General features: G+C 38.8%; 1 protein-coding gene across 1 annotated transcript in view; it reads right to left on the bottom strand.

The window, feature by feature from the left end:
* The window catches only part of SNX25 (sorting nexin 25), an 83,466-nt gene extending 68,360 nt beyond the window's left edge, over positions 1 to 15,106 (bottom strand). Inside the window, exons 1-2 of the mRNA XM_042014953.1 lie at positions 14,794 to 15,106; positions 2,623 to 2,707 (exon numbers count right to left, since the gene is read on the bottom strand). Coding sequence (XP_041870887.1) covers positions 2,623 to 2,644 — 22 coding nt within the window. The 5' untranslated portion in view covers positions 2,645 to 2,707; positions 14,794 to 15,106. The remainder of the gene's footprint in view (positions 1 to 2,622; positions 2,708 to 14,793) is intronic.
* Positions 15,107 to 15,116: the final 10 nt, after the last annotated feature.

Below are 15,116 nucleotides of genomic sequence, written 5' to 3'. Positions count from 1 at the left end.
CCTGTTACACAACTCTGCTCCTAATGGAAAATAGCAAAGACATTTAGGGCGGAGCTGTAAACCAGAATATACCAAGGTTCCCTCTTGGTGGTGTTTAGTGTGAGGCACATTGTATAAGGATGATTCCCAACAACTTTACTACATGGGCTGTGGTGATACAAGAATCTATATAAGACACAGGCAACCAGTATCAGCCACTGACCATGACAGGAGAACTATCTAAACATCTAATAGTTATTGAAATAAGACTGATGTTTGAAACAGAAACACGCATGATTCCTTTAGTTAAACCAAGGATATGACTGCTATCTATCCTTCCAACTACATTAACAGACTATGATGAGAACATCAGGAAAAATGCAATAAAGCCAAGTGGCAGCTTGAAGTGACATAGAACCTCAGGTCAGCCATACTAAACTCAGAGCGAAAAGTCCACGCAGACTGGCAATAACACCAGCAAAAACATGGCATGACCGACAGTCAACAGGCAGTTCTGGAGGGGTGCAAGGTAGTTAGCAATTAACAGTAAACCCCAGGCAAACTTAATTACACAACAATGAAAAACAGCTGAAGAAATCAGAATCAACCAAAGGGCTGTCTCTTCACACCCAGCAACAGCATTTCTGAAATCAGATGACATTGGTTTTCCCAAAAATGTAATCCATGCATCTCTAAGGTAAAGTAAAATATGTTAAAACAAAAAAAAAACAAACAAAAAACCCACAAAACCAAACAACAACAAAACCAAAACCAACAAACAAAAAAACAACCAAAACCACAAAAACCCCCACACCCCAAAACTCTATTGACTGTGATAATCTGACAACACCTACTCTTAAACCTCAAGAGGCACTAGGAGTCTGAACTGGTCCCCAAGATTAAAACCTCTTGACAACTGAAAGTCTCCTAGCTAAATGAATAAGGCTTTCTAAAGCATTTTGTTGGGTAGCACGTTACATCTAGACAGCAAAAACTTGTCCAAAATTCCTGGAATTTATAAATACTTTACTCCTAATCAGTCCAAGATTGGAAACACAAATACAGATGGTATTTTTTATATCACTAGTAATAAAGTTTTATTGAGCCACAAACCTTTGGAAAAAACCCAAACAAAACCATTCACATCAAGACAACTACAAATTTCAGAACTGTCACAGGCAAGAAGTCCTGTCTATTTTCATAGAGATTGATCATTTTGTGCTCATAAAAAAGAAACTATTGCTTTTGGGATTGCATTCAGTATCTCAAACTTAAGATGACTCAGTCACCTTTCAAACCCAAAACACTTTGTACGGTAGAGCAAAAAGTACACTCTCATCTTTGTCAACTGCAAAACAGAGAAGTTGGCCGCATCACTTAGGCCTGGAAGAAATAAAACGAAATCTGACAAGTTTGCTCTCCAAAATTCAGTGTGAGAATGGAGGGTAAAAGCTACTCCAAAAAAAAAAAAATAGTTGAAAGGCGTGTGAGCTGTCACAGCATAAGGCACTTAACTCTGAAAAATGAATCATTTAAGTATTAGTAACTTTCTTTCAGCCTTACTGAGCAGGGATGGCCTCCTGCATCCAACTGAATGATCTGTGGGATAAACACTTTAAATGAAGACAGCTCCCACATTTTTACAGAAACAAGTTACTCCTACATGCAAGTACCAGGAGGGAAGAGTAACACAACTATCTTTCCCTCGACATTCCACAATGCCTGTTTTCTGTCCCCAGACAACCCCACTACCTCAAATTCTGTGATTATGTCAAAGTTTTCAAATTCCATGGCAGGTTATCCAAAAGATAAAATACACATATGAGACAACACAGCAAACAGGTTTTTTGTGCTTGTTTCTACATATAATGTTTAGACTGTACTATCCTTTTCACATTAACAAGAATCCCCTAATCTGACCGATTCCAGTTGAAAATGCTTCCTAAGAATAAATTACAATTATGTTGTAATAGTTCACCTTCAGAAAAGATGACATAGGTAGGTAAAGTGTTCTAATTTTATATTTTTGCTACATATCCTGGTAAAAGCTATTCATAAAAATAACTTTGAAAACATAACACATACCAAGTTGTCATAAAACAACCAACCTGTTTAAAGCAATGATAATTTTCATAGATACCCTCCATTTACAAAAAAGATTGGAAAAAGTTCTGCAAAGAAATCTTAAAGGAAAAAGTATTCAAAATTAGATAAAATATTTACAAAAGGCTGATAGACTGTATCATCCAGAAATACAAATGTTGATTTTAGATTCAGTTTTAATGGCAAGAATTGCACTAAATGGGAAGACTGTATGAAAGAGTCCAGAGGATTCCTCAAGTCAGGAAAACCCAGTCAAGAATATTTTAAGTGTTATCCCTTTGCTTTATGCACAAGTTTAAAGGACTGTATTTCAATGTATTTCTGTAAAAAAATAGGCATTAAAATGACAATATATCAGTTGAATTGCAAAAAACAACATCACATTACTTACTACAGTGGATTTCTTGAAAAGACTAAGACCTTGCCATTTCATATCATGGAAGAAACCAGGGACATACTGTAAAGTCTTGGAATATTGTGCAGTTATGGTTTGCTAAAAAGGACAGGAGATATTCAGACTCTAATGCACCTGAAACTCACCTTCTTTCAGTGCTTTATCCATATTGTGAGAAATAACCACTCTTCTTGATTGAATTGAATCATGAGAGCTTCCAGACCAATTACTCTGAAATTCAAATAGAAAATACATCATATGAGGAAGGAATAAACCAAAAGTTACAGAAGGAATAACTGGAATTCAAGGCAACGGTACTGTATCATTTGGTCTTTACACAAATATTGCCAGCCCATGTGGTTAAAACAGGAGTGTCAATTGTCTGTGAGGTTATTATACATTGTTCACTAAGCACATATTAACACTTGTGTATCGTACATTGTACAGCTTGCAAAATTATCTTAGGTTTTTTTGGTAGAGGGGAGCTGCATTTACTTGCAAGTCAATGCACTGAGAATAGGACATGCATGTAACAAAACAACTGGAACCCTTTTATGCAGTATTTTCACAGCAAATAAAGTATTTTTATAGCTTACTGTGACAATGGACTTAATTTACCCTCATAAAATACTTTTAAAACAAAAGAGAAGCCTTTAGATCTCCTACAGCAATTTTGGTTCACATTCTTTTGGGCTTCTTTCTTCAAAGACACTTCTGGCTCTCTGCATTTTAAGCTGCTGTCCTATACAAATATTTGTCTATATTGGAGTATTCACTCCCACAGTGTCCAAACAGGTGGGCGGATGGAGAAACATTTTTCAGAGTATAGACAAAGAGCAGTGACTAATGATGTATTTATATAGAAAGGAGTATAATTCAAAACAGAAATAGAAACTCTCCCCACTGTCAATCAGCTTGGAGCTCACTCTCCTTCGTAAGGAGAGAGCATTTCAGAAACGTCCCGATCCCTCCAACATTCACCACACATAGAATAAGAAAGAAGTATAAACTTAAAGTAAAAACACTGTTTTAATGTTCTTAAATATACTGTTATTTCAGCCAATTTGCAGGCTAATATTCTGTATTTTGGTTTAATGTTTTGCTTCTACTTCAGATACATGCATGTAGAGTCTAACAAAGTTCATCTAATAGGACTCAGATAAGGGAGTCTAAGCACTACTTTTATCAGCAAAATAAAGCTTTTCAGGCTTGCTCACACCTAAAACACACCAACGTGGCAGGTACTATCCATGCCTTGAGTGCCCTCCTGCCCACTGCTGATTTGTTCCACCTTTTCGGTGAGTATGGCAACACCCCTTAGACTTCTTCCAGTCGCTATTCGGAGACCATGACTGTGGTCTTTCAGCTGATTTCTTCCCTTCTTGACAACACTGTCAATGGCAGGAGCAGCAAGACCTCAGCACATTTGCCTCCATTTGCAGTCCTCCCCTCACTATCAAAACTGTAGTTAATGAGGTGTAAGAACAGCGTATTTAGTGAACTGCTATAGGTTTCCAAGCACATTTTGACCTGAACACTGGCAAAGGCTTCAGCCATACCCATCTAAACAGCAAGAGAAAGTATTTTTGCTCTTTGTAAGGACACCTAACAGTATTTGTAAGGCTCCAATACATCATCTCTGGCTGCTAATGTTATCACACTTCCTCAACACAAAGCTGTGTTAACGACAGTCACACAACTACTTCAGGATTCTTCTGCTTTATTTGCAGCAGGCAACTGCATGATTTAAAAATTTAAAAAGAGAGGAGATGGACTCACAGAGACCTTAAACACCCCAAGTACCTTAAGGGAAGGGATTCAGAAAGCCCAATTAAACAAACTCGTTCAGGTCTTTCTGTGAAGAAAGAGCTCCTAAACATGAGCCCACAATTCTGACTGAAGCTCTGTGCTCAACACACTCCATCTTCTTTAACACACATGCCAGCTTGGGTATCTTACAAGACTAATCCTTCTGCTAAACTGAGTCATACCTGCATGGAGGTCAGTGACCTCAAGCTAACTGAGGCATCAACAGTTGCATCCCATACATTGCAGGAAGTGGTTTTTTTATCGCCTAAAGCATCAGTAAGTGCTCCAATGCAGTACTCACCAAATCACTCCTTTCAAAAGTGGTTTAAACACAAGCTTAAAAAAAAAAAAAAAAAAAAAAAGAAAGAAAAAAAAGCAACCTTCAGAGAGGATCTATGGTTGCAAGAAGGTAAGTAGCTTGCTCCACATCACCACATTATGATCCCATCTACGCAATTCCACAAAGCAGGAACTGATCACTTTATGCTTCATACTTGAACATTCATTTTAAGAACAAGGCAAACTGCTACTGCCTCAGCAAAATGCTGCCTCTTGAATACCAGACACAAACTCAGATTTCAGCTTGCAAGAACACATTCCACTGAGAGTATCCTCTACAGTTGGTACATTTGACTTCTAAAAGGCACCATCTATTAATGTAAAAAAAAAAAAAAATACAGTTGTTCAAGTCATGATCAAAAAGAATGTAAAAGGTAAAAAGTGAATACCATCACTAGCAATAGTGATTTTGCTGCTGCATGAATGTAATTACTGAAGGGCAAAGAAAGATGCATAGTGTATTGGACTTTCTGAGAACTTTTCCATACTCATACAGATATTGCATAAAGTCATGGACTGTGGGAGAGAAAAGCAAAGAGCAAAAAAACCACCTTGGTTTAAAACAAGGTTTCAGCTTCATTAAAAAACATTTTCAAGAGCAGAGGAGAAACCAACATTTGAATAAACAAGAATGTTCAAATGTATTGAAGTGATCATAGAATTGCCTAAGTTGGAAAATACCTCTAAGATCATTGAATTCAACCATTAAGCTGTGATACTGGTTGGGTTCGATCAGGTTAAAAAAAAAACGTTCAGGGAGACCTTACTGCTGTCTCCAACTACTGAATGAGAGCATACAGAGAAAAGTGAGCCAGACTCTTGCTGCAGATGCACAGCACATTAGGAAACATTGCAACACAGGAAATTCCCATCACAAGGCAAAACTATTTTAATCATGAGGCTGCTCAAGCATCAGAATAGGGGTGCTGACAGGCTATGGAGTCTCCATCTCTTTATCCTTCTCACTCTGAGCAAGAGGGTGATCTAGATGCCTTCCAGATATTCCTTCCAACCTGAACTATTCATGATCGTTGATGACTCTTCAGAGAGCTGTGAATTTAACTTCATGATTGATAATGTATCAGATCTAAAGGTGCCTTGCCTAAAACAGCTGATCAAACCCATTTTTCCTTCCCATTTTATGAACTTGCATTTAGCAGAATCAAGACTTAAGTCTTGTTAGTTTAGGTTTGCTTTCAAAAAGTACTGTTTCTGTGACATGAATTAATTAATGAATTAATTTAAAAAGCAGGAACCTTCAAGTTAGATGACATATGGCAATAAACACCTTAAAAACAACAGTAACAACCTAGTAATGCAGATAACCAACATCTGTGATAACAGAAGGATTTCAGAAAATTCACAGTCCAAGCTCAGCTCTAACAGCTGAGAGAATAAAAAAATCAGCATATTTCACTGAAAGACTTTCTTCCCACCCCTGACTCAAGTCAGATGGAGGGCATATGTAGAGAACAGGTTCAGCTAGAAAGCCTAGATTTGAATGTTTTCACATTTTTCTTCATGTCATTCATCTAAAGAAAAATGGTGCTCGGTTTCATGAAATAGTTGGCATAACCCTGATTGAGCCAAACACATTTGTAAATGGATTTAACACAGTCAAAGCTCTAGTTTAGATGCTCTTTTATGCTGATTAAAAGCTGGCATGTTCCTGACTTGCATTATCACAGTCCTCAATAATTTTTTTTTTTTTAATTGGGCTCCAGTCTGTAGATTTTATTGGTAAAGAATGACAGAAACCAGACTGAAACATAAATAAGACTTAACAGAAGGACTTGAAGGGGTAGGGGTGGAGCATATTTTGAAAGTACATGCTTAGAATGAGGTTGCTAACAAACAGGGAGGCCTGTTTCCTGGAACAGTTGAAGTTTTCCTCAGTTTTGACTTTGCTTACAGGCTGAAAAAAAGGATGTGTGCATTTCCTGTAGACTTCTAAACAACACTCATTGTTTGATACTTTTGAAAGTTATTTAAGATGCAGAAAACAACAGCCTGAATGGGCCAAGGAAAAAAAAGTCTGACATTGAACGTGAAATTTTGTCTTAGGTTTAGTCTCCTACAGATACAAAAATTAAGTAAATGTCATTTATTGGTTTAAACAGTTTAAGTAATTTAAAATTAGTTCTGAAGACAACAATAAATGTCAAATAATAAAGAATTAAGAAGGTATTTCAGCAACAACACTCAATAAATGGCAAAGCGCAGAGAACACAGGAGTACCTTCCACTGTCAAGAAATCCATTTGCAACACTTGTCATCAAATGCAATTTTTAAAACACAGCAGCCTGCTACAGGCATACCACATGCAGCCTTATTCTGCCATGGAATTAAGGCCAGAAACAGAGAAAAATTTACAATTATTCCTATTATATTAACTAAATTACAACAAAACTAGAACAGAGATCATGACAGATCCCACAATATAAACGGGCATTGTGGATGAGACAGTGTAATCACTGATCTAAAAGGAAAAGACTGCATCTAATTCAGCATACAAAAAACAACCAATTACTCATAGTTACTTGCTCCTCCCACTGTTGCCTTATTAACTTTCCTCTTATCTTTGTAAACTTAACATCAGACTGGACCTTGACAATAAAGAGTCACAGCCTCAAACAATAGTTCACTGAACTCTCCATAAATTCATTTTTAACAGAAGTGGACTGATGTGTTCTTATCCACATATTACTTCATCCAGATGTTCTTATTTAAACATCACTTCAACTAATGATGCAAAAATAAATTTCCTATTCACAAGAGTTAATATTTTTTAATTAATACTTACAGACCTATTTAGGATTACATAGCAAGTATGTACTTGTCACATTCAGCATTAAGGGATACCATAACTACCAATTTAAAAATCAACATACTTTAAGCATGTTAATCCTACTATCTTAAGCATCATTATCTCAATAATGATTTTATGATATCATCTCATTATTTCTACTAATATAGTAGCTCCTGGAATGTGTAAACCGTGTTTATCAGATGGAGATCTTCTATCTTAACTGTACCATGTTTAAAACTGGTAAAACTGTAACAGTGTAAAAACTTGATTAGCAGGGCAGAACTTTCTTCACTTGAGATTTCATAGAATACTGGACAGCTAAGAATAAGAATATGAAAATGAAATATTTCTCAGGTATTACTTTCATTCTCACAAGTACAGCCAAGAAATAATTGGTAAGTTAGCATTCAAATCTCTGCTCAGCAATAAATACAGCATTATCCTGTGCTGGAATATTTCATATTGTCATCAAAACAAAGTCTTACATGAATTCTCAAAGTACAGGCATAGCCCCAGTTTACTGAACATTTCCACACTCTCCTCCTCAGTAAAAAGAGACAAGAAGAACCTATGGTCTATACTTCAAGGCCAAAAGAGCCGTATGGCATGAAAACTAAATTGTTGGCAAGCTAGAAAAACCAGCACAAAATCACGCTTGAGCTGCAGAGTCTCAGCTTAGCAACCAGAGAGAAACTCCTGCATGGTCTATTGCTATACCCTCCCTGCACGAGAATTTTCCCACTACACACATTTTATAGGGAGTTCTGTCTTTTCAAGAGCACCACAAAACATGCCAAATGAACCATCATCGTTAATTTTATTATCATTAACTTGTTCTCTTTCACATATTTAATAGGGGGAAAAATGGTATAGAATGACTGGTCACAAAAACCTCCCATAGACACAGCACAAATCTGTTCCCCTTATGGCTACATAATTTACTTTTATATAACCACTTAAAGTAACAGCTTGGGAAAGGATACAGTATTCTATGTAACTGGCTCTTTCCTTGGGTAAATTTTGCTGCTCTCCTTTGCAGAGAGCAAGGAACCAAGACGTGGCAATAAAGAGAACTTTATCGGATTTTATTTTCAGAAAGTTTCTGATACATGTCTATACTATTTTCAGTGTTAAAGCATACCTTGAATTCAGGATGCCTTCACTCTTGACCTTATTGCAGAGGTTTTATGTCCACCCTTAGTATTTCCCTGCAAGAGACTTGGACAGTAAGATCTCCATGAGCCATCTATCCTTACTGACTCAGCAGAGCTTGGTTATCAGGAGAAATTAACTAGCTCCCTGGTTATGTTTTCAATCATAAAACACTGTTCAAGTGAGAAACAGTCCCTACAAAGGTAAAAACAGTGCAATTCACAGCAAAATATGAGACGTCGATCTAACACAGAGTTGAGAAAATTAAATGTCAAGCACAATACAATGCAGAGCTGACAACAACATAGGATACAATGAAATGAATCAGAAGGGACTGCATGAGACGACCAGAAATCTCTAAATATACACGATGAATAAAAGGCTGTGTGGAAAACTATGTCTGCTCACTGTTAAGGAGTTATGGGACAAAGAAGTGAGAGACAGTCTGAAAAATATTTGATTTCCTGAGGTCAGTCTCCTGTGATAATAAAGTTATCACTTCACAGGTACTCTTGCAGGTAAACAGCATATGTGGTCCTAACAAAGTTTCAATTCTGAAAAAGCCATAAAATTATAACAGATGTTCCAGAGATCCCTAAAAATAAACTGTACCAGAAATGTCCAAACCATAGGCCCCTGCTGAACTATAACAGAACATTTGCAATTCATGCAACATTCCTGTAACATTTTAAAATATTCATGAAATCAGTAAAAAATGCTAAAATGTATTTTCATTATTTTAATTTCAGAACTTTCCTAGTAGTAAATTCAACTGCATCATCAAAGACTCACTGTTGACCTGCCTATAAATGAGACAGAACTAAGAACAAAAGTATGATACTCTGAGTTCTGTTAAAAACACTAAAATTAAACATATCTTCTCCTTTCCATCCAGAAACAACCCATCAATTAAAAGACTGGCAGTAGACCAGGATATCTGGTTGCAAGCCCAAGACAGTCTAAAGCATGAGAAAAGTGCAACAACCAGAGACTGCTATTGCTTTTACAAAAATCCTGCAATATCAGAGCTCTAAATATCCCCTGTGCAGCTAGAGAATGAAAAAGACCATAGAACATCCTTGGCTTTAGGTTGAGAAAAAACACATAAATACTTTTGAATCTTACTAAGGCATAAAGATCAAAACTAGAAGGAGTTAGGAAGCTTCTCCTCTCCCTCACAGCTTCTCCAAACTACTTATTACCTCAAGAACTGTTTTGCATGCCACTTGAAATTGATGCCCACAGATGACAAACCTTCTACTTCCCAGAGCTTCTGGGGCTCCTGCAAGCTTACCTTCACAAGCTTCATCTTATGGCAAAAGCCCAACAGTGAAGCAAAATAAGATTCTGTGTCCTTTCTCTCTGCTTCCCCTACGTTCTTCACAAAAGGCAGAGCGCTCAGCTTGGATACCGTAACAGATACTCAACCTAGGTTTAGTTGCCATCCCATTTGAAACATTCGGACCATTTCCATTTCACTACACATCCTCCTATGGCTTGGATAAAAAGCAGTACTATGTTCCAGGATTCAGATATTTTAACAACTACCTGATCCAATGAAAAAAAGATTTACCCATGCCCCCTCCACTAATGGCAAATTCACAAAAATCCACATTCAAGGATGGAACACACCTTTAGGAACATAAAACATATCACGTGTAGTGTGATGGGACAGAAAAAGTGTAATACTAAAAATTGAGAGCTATTAAACTGAAGTAAACAAGAGCGACCAAGTATGTCAGGAAATGCGTTTTAAACAAATACTAAAAAAAAATTGACAACTGTTAATTGTAGAAAACTAATGATAGGACATTAGAATCAGTGTACCCTTTTCAATGGGAAAAAAGCACATTTATTACCCTTCTGCAGACAGACTAGGTAGACCATTCTCTATACAGAGTGTCATTCATTTAATCTGAATTTAAAATGCAGTACTTAAATCTAACAAATTAATCATTCTTTTTTGCATTATTTAAATGAAGTTGATAACCCAGCTCTCTATTACTCAGAGCTTTTGCTTTGAATCAGCGTTGAAACATTATGCTGAAAAGAAAACTCCATCTCTGCCAGGTTTTTGGCAGAGAAACAACTCACATAAACATGGGAAAAAGTGTTTTCCTTTCCCTTCCCACTAACTTGGTTAACATGGTTCTTCACACGAGTCAAAGCAATCTCCCACTACAACCACACAAGGTAAAAGCAGTTTTGGGAGCAAGCTTGAATTTTAAAACTTGACACATGTTCTAACCTAGGGCTACCTTTGCTACGAGCAGGTAGCAAAGGTACTTGAGTCCACTGGTACTTGAGAAGCGAAAATCCCCTTTAAAACAGACATTCTCACTAAAGTACAATTGGGTCATCATGCCTTTTTGCTGTCTTGCATTTTGCTGTTCCTCTCCACCACAAATAATCTCATTTTAAAACAGCTCCTGCAAAGTGCTGAAAAATACTTGACAATAATATAACATACAATTTCAAGGACTCTTTCAATTCCCATTATTTCAATATCAATAGAAACTATTTACCAATATTATCAGTGACTGCAAGTACTTAAAGTAATAAGTAAGACACTATTATGAGTTGCCTGTACACAGCTCTTCCAATGAAACACAGATCTTTATGTGGAAGACAGGAGACTGCCCAGACAATCTTTGTGAACAGAGCTGTCACATACAGAAAAACTACACTGAAAGCACAATTTATCACGGGGATATAAATCACACGGTTTGCTTTGCAATTCTTAGAAGATTTCAAATGTTCTTGCTGAGATACCTGACTTCAGGAGGAAGTCTTCACCTTTCAAGTCCCAAAGGAGTTACATAAAAAATGGACAAAGCACAGCTTCACGTTCGAGAAGATGGCTTCTGTAGTTGCAAGTTCAAGCAAAATGAAAAAAAGGCATACACCTTGCTCTTCTGAAATCCAAACCTGCAACACTGCACTTCCTCACTCATATTCCTCACTTACATGAACACGTCCATGAAAATTAACAGCACTGAACTCTCACATGCTAAGTGGTTGCAAAATTAAGAACACACAAAAAACTCCCTTTATTCAGCACAGCACGAGGGACTCCATCCAACTTCCCTTTGAAGTTGATCAAGAGTACTCCCACTAACTTTCCAAGAGCTGAGTCTGACTCCCACTAGAGTAAATATTTATTCCTGAGTACTTACTGTTTCCTCATTTAACCCAATGTGAAAAATCACTCAAACAATGAAAATTGAACTGTCTAAAGTTTGTACACAAAACACATGAAGAGTGAGATGCCAGTCATAATAAGGTTTTTACTACATTTTTTCCTAATTATTAGGCCAACAGGTGGCCTGATAATCTTCCTTATTCTTGAGGAAAAGACACAACAAGACCGAAAAAAATATAGCTTTACAGTCATCCTACTACTGGCTCCAAGAAAGGACAAAATGATCACAAGGCTCTATGAAAAACATGACAATAACAACTGAATGATAAAAAGCAGTGTAAATGCAAAAGGATGAAAAATGAAAAGAATAACTAAAGCAGGAAGCTTTAGTGAATGGCCTACACTTTTATATGCTGCCTATCTAGAAAATTTTATTTTCTTCACCTACATGTTGCTGAAGCCCCAATTACAAAGTCTGCTACACATATACAAAATCGTGTTCAGAAAAAGTCTTCAAGAAGGTTTGCAGTCCTGAAGCCACTTTGTACCAGAAAGAAATCAACAAAACTATAAATTGAAGGTATGAGAAACCCAATTTAGATGCCTGGAATTACATCTTCTAAATAGAAAGGGTGAAATACCTCAGTCATTTTTTGGACATCCTTTTCATGTATGTAACTTTTGGGAACAGTGCAAAGAGGGAGGAAAGAAAAATTTTAAGAGAATCAGGGAGAGGGTAAAGAAACAATCCTGGGAAAAAGGTTTTAGCAGGTACTGCTGCCTTCCCAGTGAATTTTAAATACCAAATTTCAATTCCCTTCTGAAACAACAAACATATGCCATAGAGCTACAATAAATGCAAACACTACAAATTAGACTACACAAAGCAACAGCATGTGTGCACTATTTATATACACAAATCCTACGGCTGGACACACCAGGAGAACATCTTCAAGAGAAATGCACAGTAACACACCACAAAAAGAAAGTACAGATGATACAGTAACAGAAGTGACCTTTTGTCTCTGGACATTTCTAGTTCCACTGCTGTTCAGCAGGCTTACATTTTTCAGTAGGTTTATATTTTTCACAAAGGGGGAGACAAAGAAAGCAATACAATTTTTTTTTCTTTAAATATTGGCTTCCCAAATTAAATTGATTTTTATTGTTTGGCTGTTTCACAATTCTGAAAGTTGTTCCTCATTGTGGCAGCCAGGAGATTTCAATTGCTAAGTTTATGTATAGATCTTTTTGGTACTATGTAAAAGTAAGTTAACGCACATCCAGATGTTCAGATAAGGATACAAGTACATAAATGCCACTGGAATTATGGCATTAGCACTGAAACATTTATTCTTGTAAATCTGGAAGCAACAGGAATTGTTGCTTTGATGACCAGTTGATCTGTTTACATTTTTTCTGTTTGGTGTAACATAACAGAACAGCTAAACACAAAAGCATATAATCCTTTACTAGAAGGTGGTTATGCACCTAACACACATTTGTTCCCTAGCACTCCTATGGCAAAAACCAGCTGAACAATCCCTAGCTGTACCCACATAATACACTACATACAGGTACCTTTTGCTTATCACTTTGTGCATTACATCTTCTCACTTCCTTAATGCTCATACAGTTTATTTATTCTTGACTTCCTTCAAAAAGCTGAGTGTGAGCTTGAGTGTTCAAAGCAAAGAGGATGTTTAAAAAAATTCTACCAAGAAGACAAAATGAGTATCACACAAAGAACCACAAATAGATCTTGAATGCACCTCTGCAAGTTGTATTATCCATTGAATTCAACAACCCCTGGCCAAATGATCCCTACTGACAACAATATCCTGCCAGCTTCCACTAAATGCAGACCAGGAAAAGCATATTGCTCCCAAGCACAGGCTCTTTCTCTCCCTAGGTCAAAGAATGAAGGAATAAGCCATTACTACAGGTTGTTAGCAATTTGATTGAAAAGACAGAAAGACAGACAACTGTATCAGCAAGTGATTTGTAATAGGTTCTCTGCCCCGCCAGCACCCCCTGTGTTCTGCAAACTCAGCTACATCGACTGCAGCCCCAGGAACACGTGATAGCGCTACTTACTGCTACCAAGAAGTGTACGTGTATAAATGTAACAAACTGGGTTACCAGAACAGCTAGGCTGCACACCTAGGTGGCACAAATTCCGTTCCTTTTCCTTTGTAGAGTGCTCTCAGGTATCCTGACACTACCGAAGGGAAATAACACTTCCACAGTACAGCCTACCGCTGCAGCACTTCATGTGCTAACACACTTACAGCTCACCAGTGAGGGGCCAAGGGCTCCTGGCTGGAGTCACCAGCTGTGACATTAAACTCCACATCCCTGTGACCCATGGCAAAGCAGGAAAGTGGGCAGATTCTCAATTTTCAGCACTAGTTTTTCAGGCCCATGTGGGATCAGCTCCCAAGCACTGAATGATGGGGAACAGGGTTGTAGATGGGAGGAAAGTTTCCAAATGCCTTGTGCTATCAGTCCCACTCGAAAGAGCGCAAAAAATACTAAGGTGCGGGTTACAAAGAGCTTGTAAACTAGTACATTTTGGAATATGTACAGAAAATGAAATTGTTTCCCTTTTGCACAGAGCTCTGCAACGGCTCGAGTACACAATGGCACTATGATAACACTATCTGAAGCCGTTCAACTTCAGAGAACGCATTAAAGTAACACTAAGCTCCCTCTTTGACCGTCTCTTTTACCAATGACATTTCAACGGAAGGCGCAGAAAGGATTTGAGACATAGCCAACAGCGAACCACCGTGAGCATTCCCGCAATCCGGAGGTCTCTCTCAGAGCAAAGTGTTGCTTTTTCCGGTGCGCCTGCTACCCTCCAACACAACTTTTGCCATTTAAAGCCCTGTCGAGCGGCGAAGTGCGGGCAGGCTCCTGCGGCCGCGGTAGGACAGCAGGACACCGGGTTCGGGTGGCGCGGCGTTCCACGGCGGAGCGAGGGCCGCGCCACCTCCGCCCCGCCGCCGGGCAGGGAGGGCGCGCCGCGGCCGCCGCCCGCTCCACTCCCCTCCCGCTACTCACCCCCGCGACCGGCCGGACCGGGGCGACGGCGGCGAAGTCCGGCGGCGGCAAGCGGCGGCGGCCGCGGCAGATCAGGACGATCAGGGTGCCCAGCGCGGCGGCAGCGGCGGCGCAGCCCACGTAGAGGGCGAGGCGGAGCAGCAGCAGCGCCAGGCACGGCGGCCCGCCGCCCCCTGCCTCGGCCCGCTCCTGCCCCAGGTGGACGACGGACACGGCCAGAAGCCCCAGCCCCGCCGCCAGCACGAAACGGGATGAGCCGGGATCCTCGTCCTCCTCGTCTTCCGCCGCCTCCTCCTCGCCGCCGCCGACCACAGCGGCGGCCG

This window comes from Corvus kubaryi, unplaced genomic scaffold (genome assembly GCF_017639235.1).
Source record: "Corvus kubaryi isolate FWS band 111438036 unplaced genomic scaffold, C.kubaryi_AGA036_p1.0 split3-131, whole genome shotgun sequence".
Lineage (NCBI taxonomy): Eukaryota > Metazoa > Chordata > Aves > Passeriformes > Corvidae > Corvus > Corvus kubaryi.
This window is presented reverse-complemented; position numbering and strand designations above follow the sequence as displayed.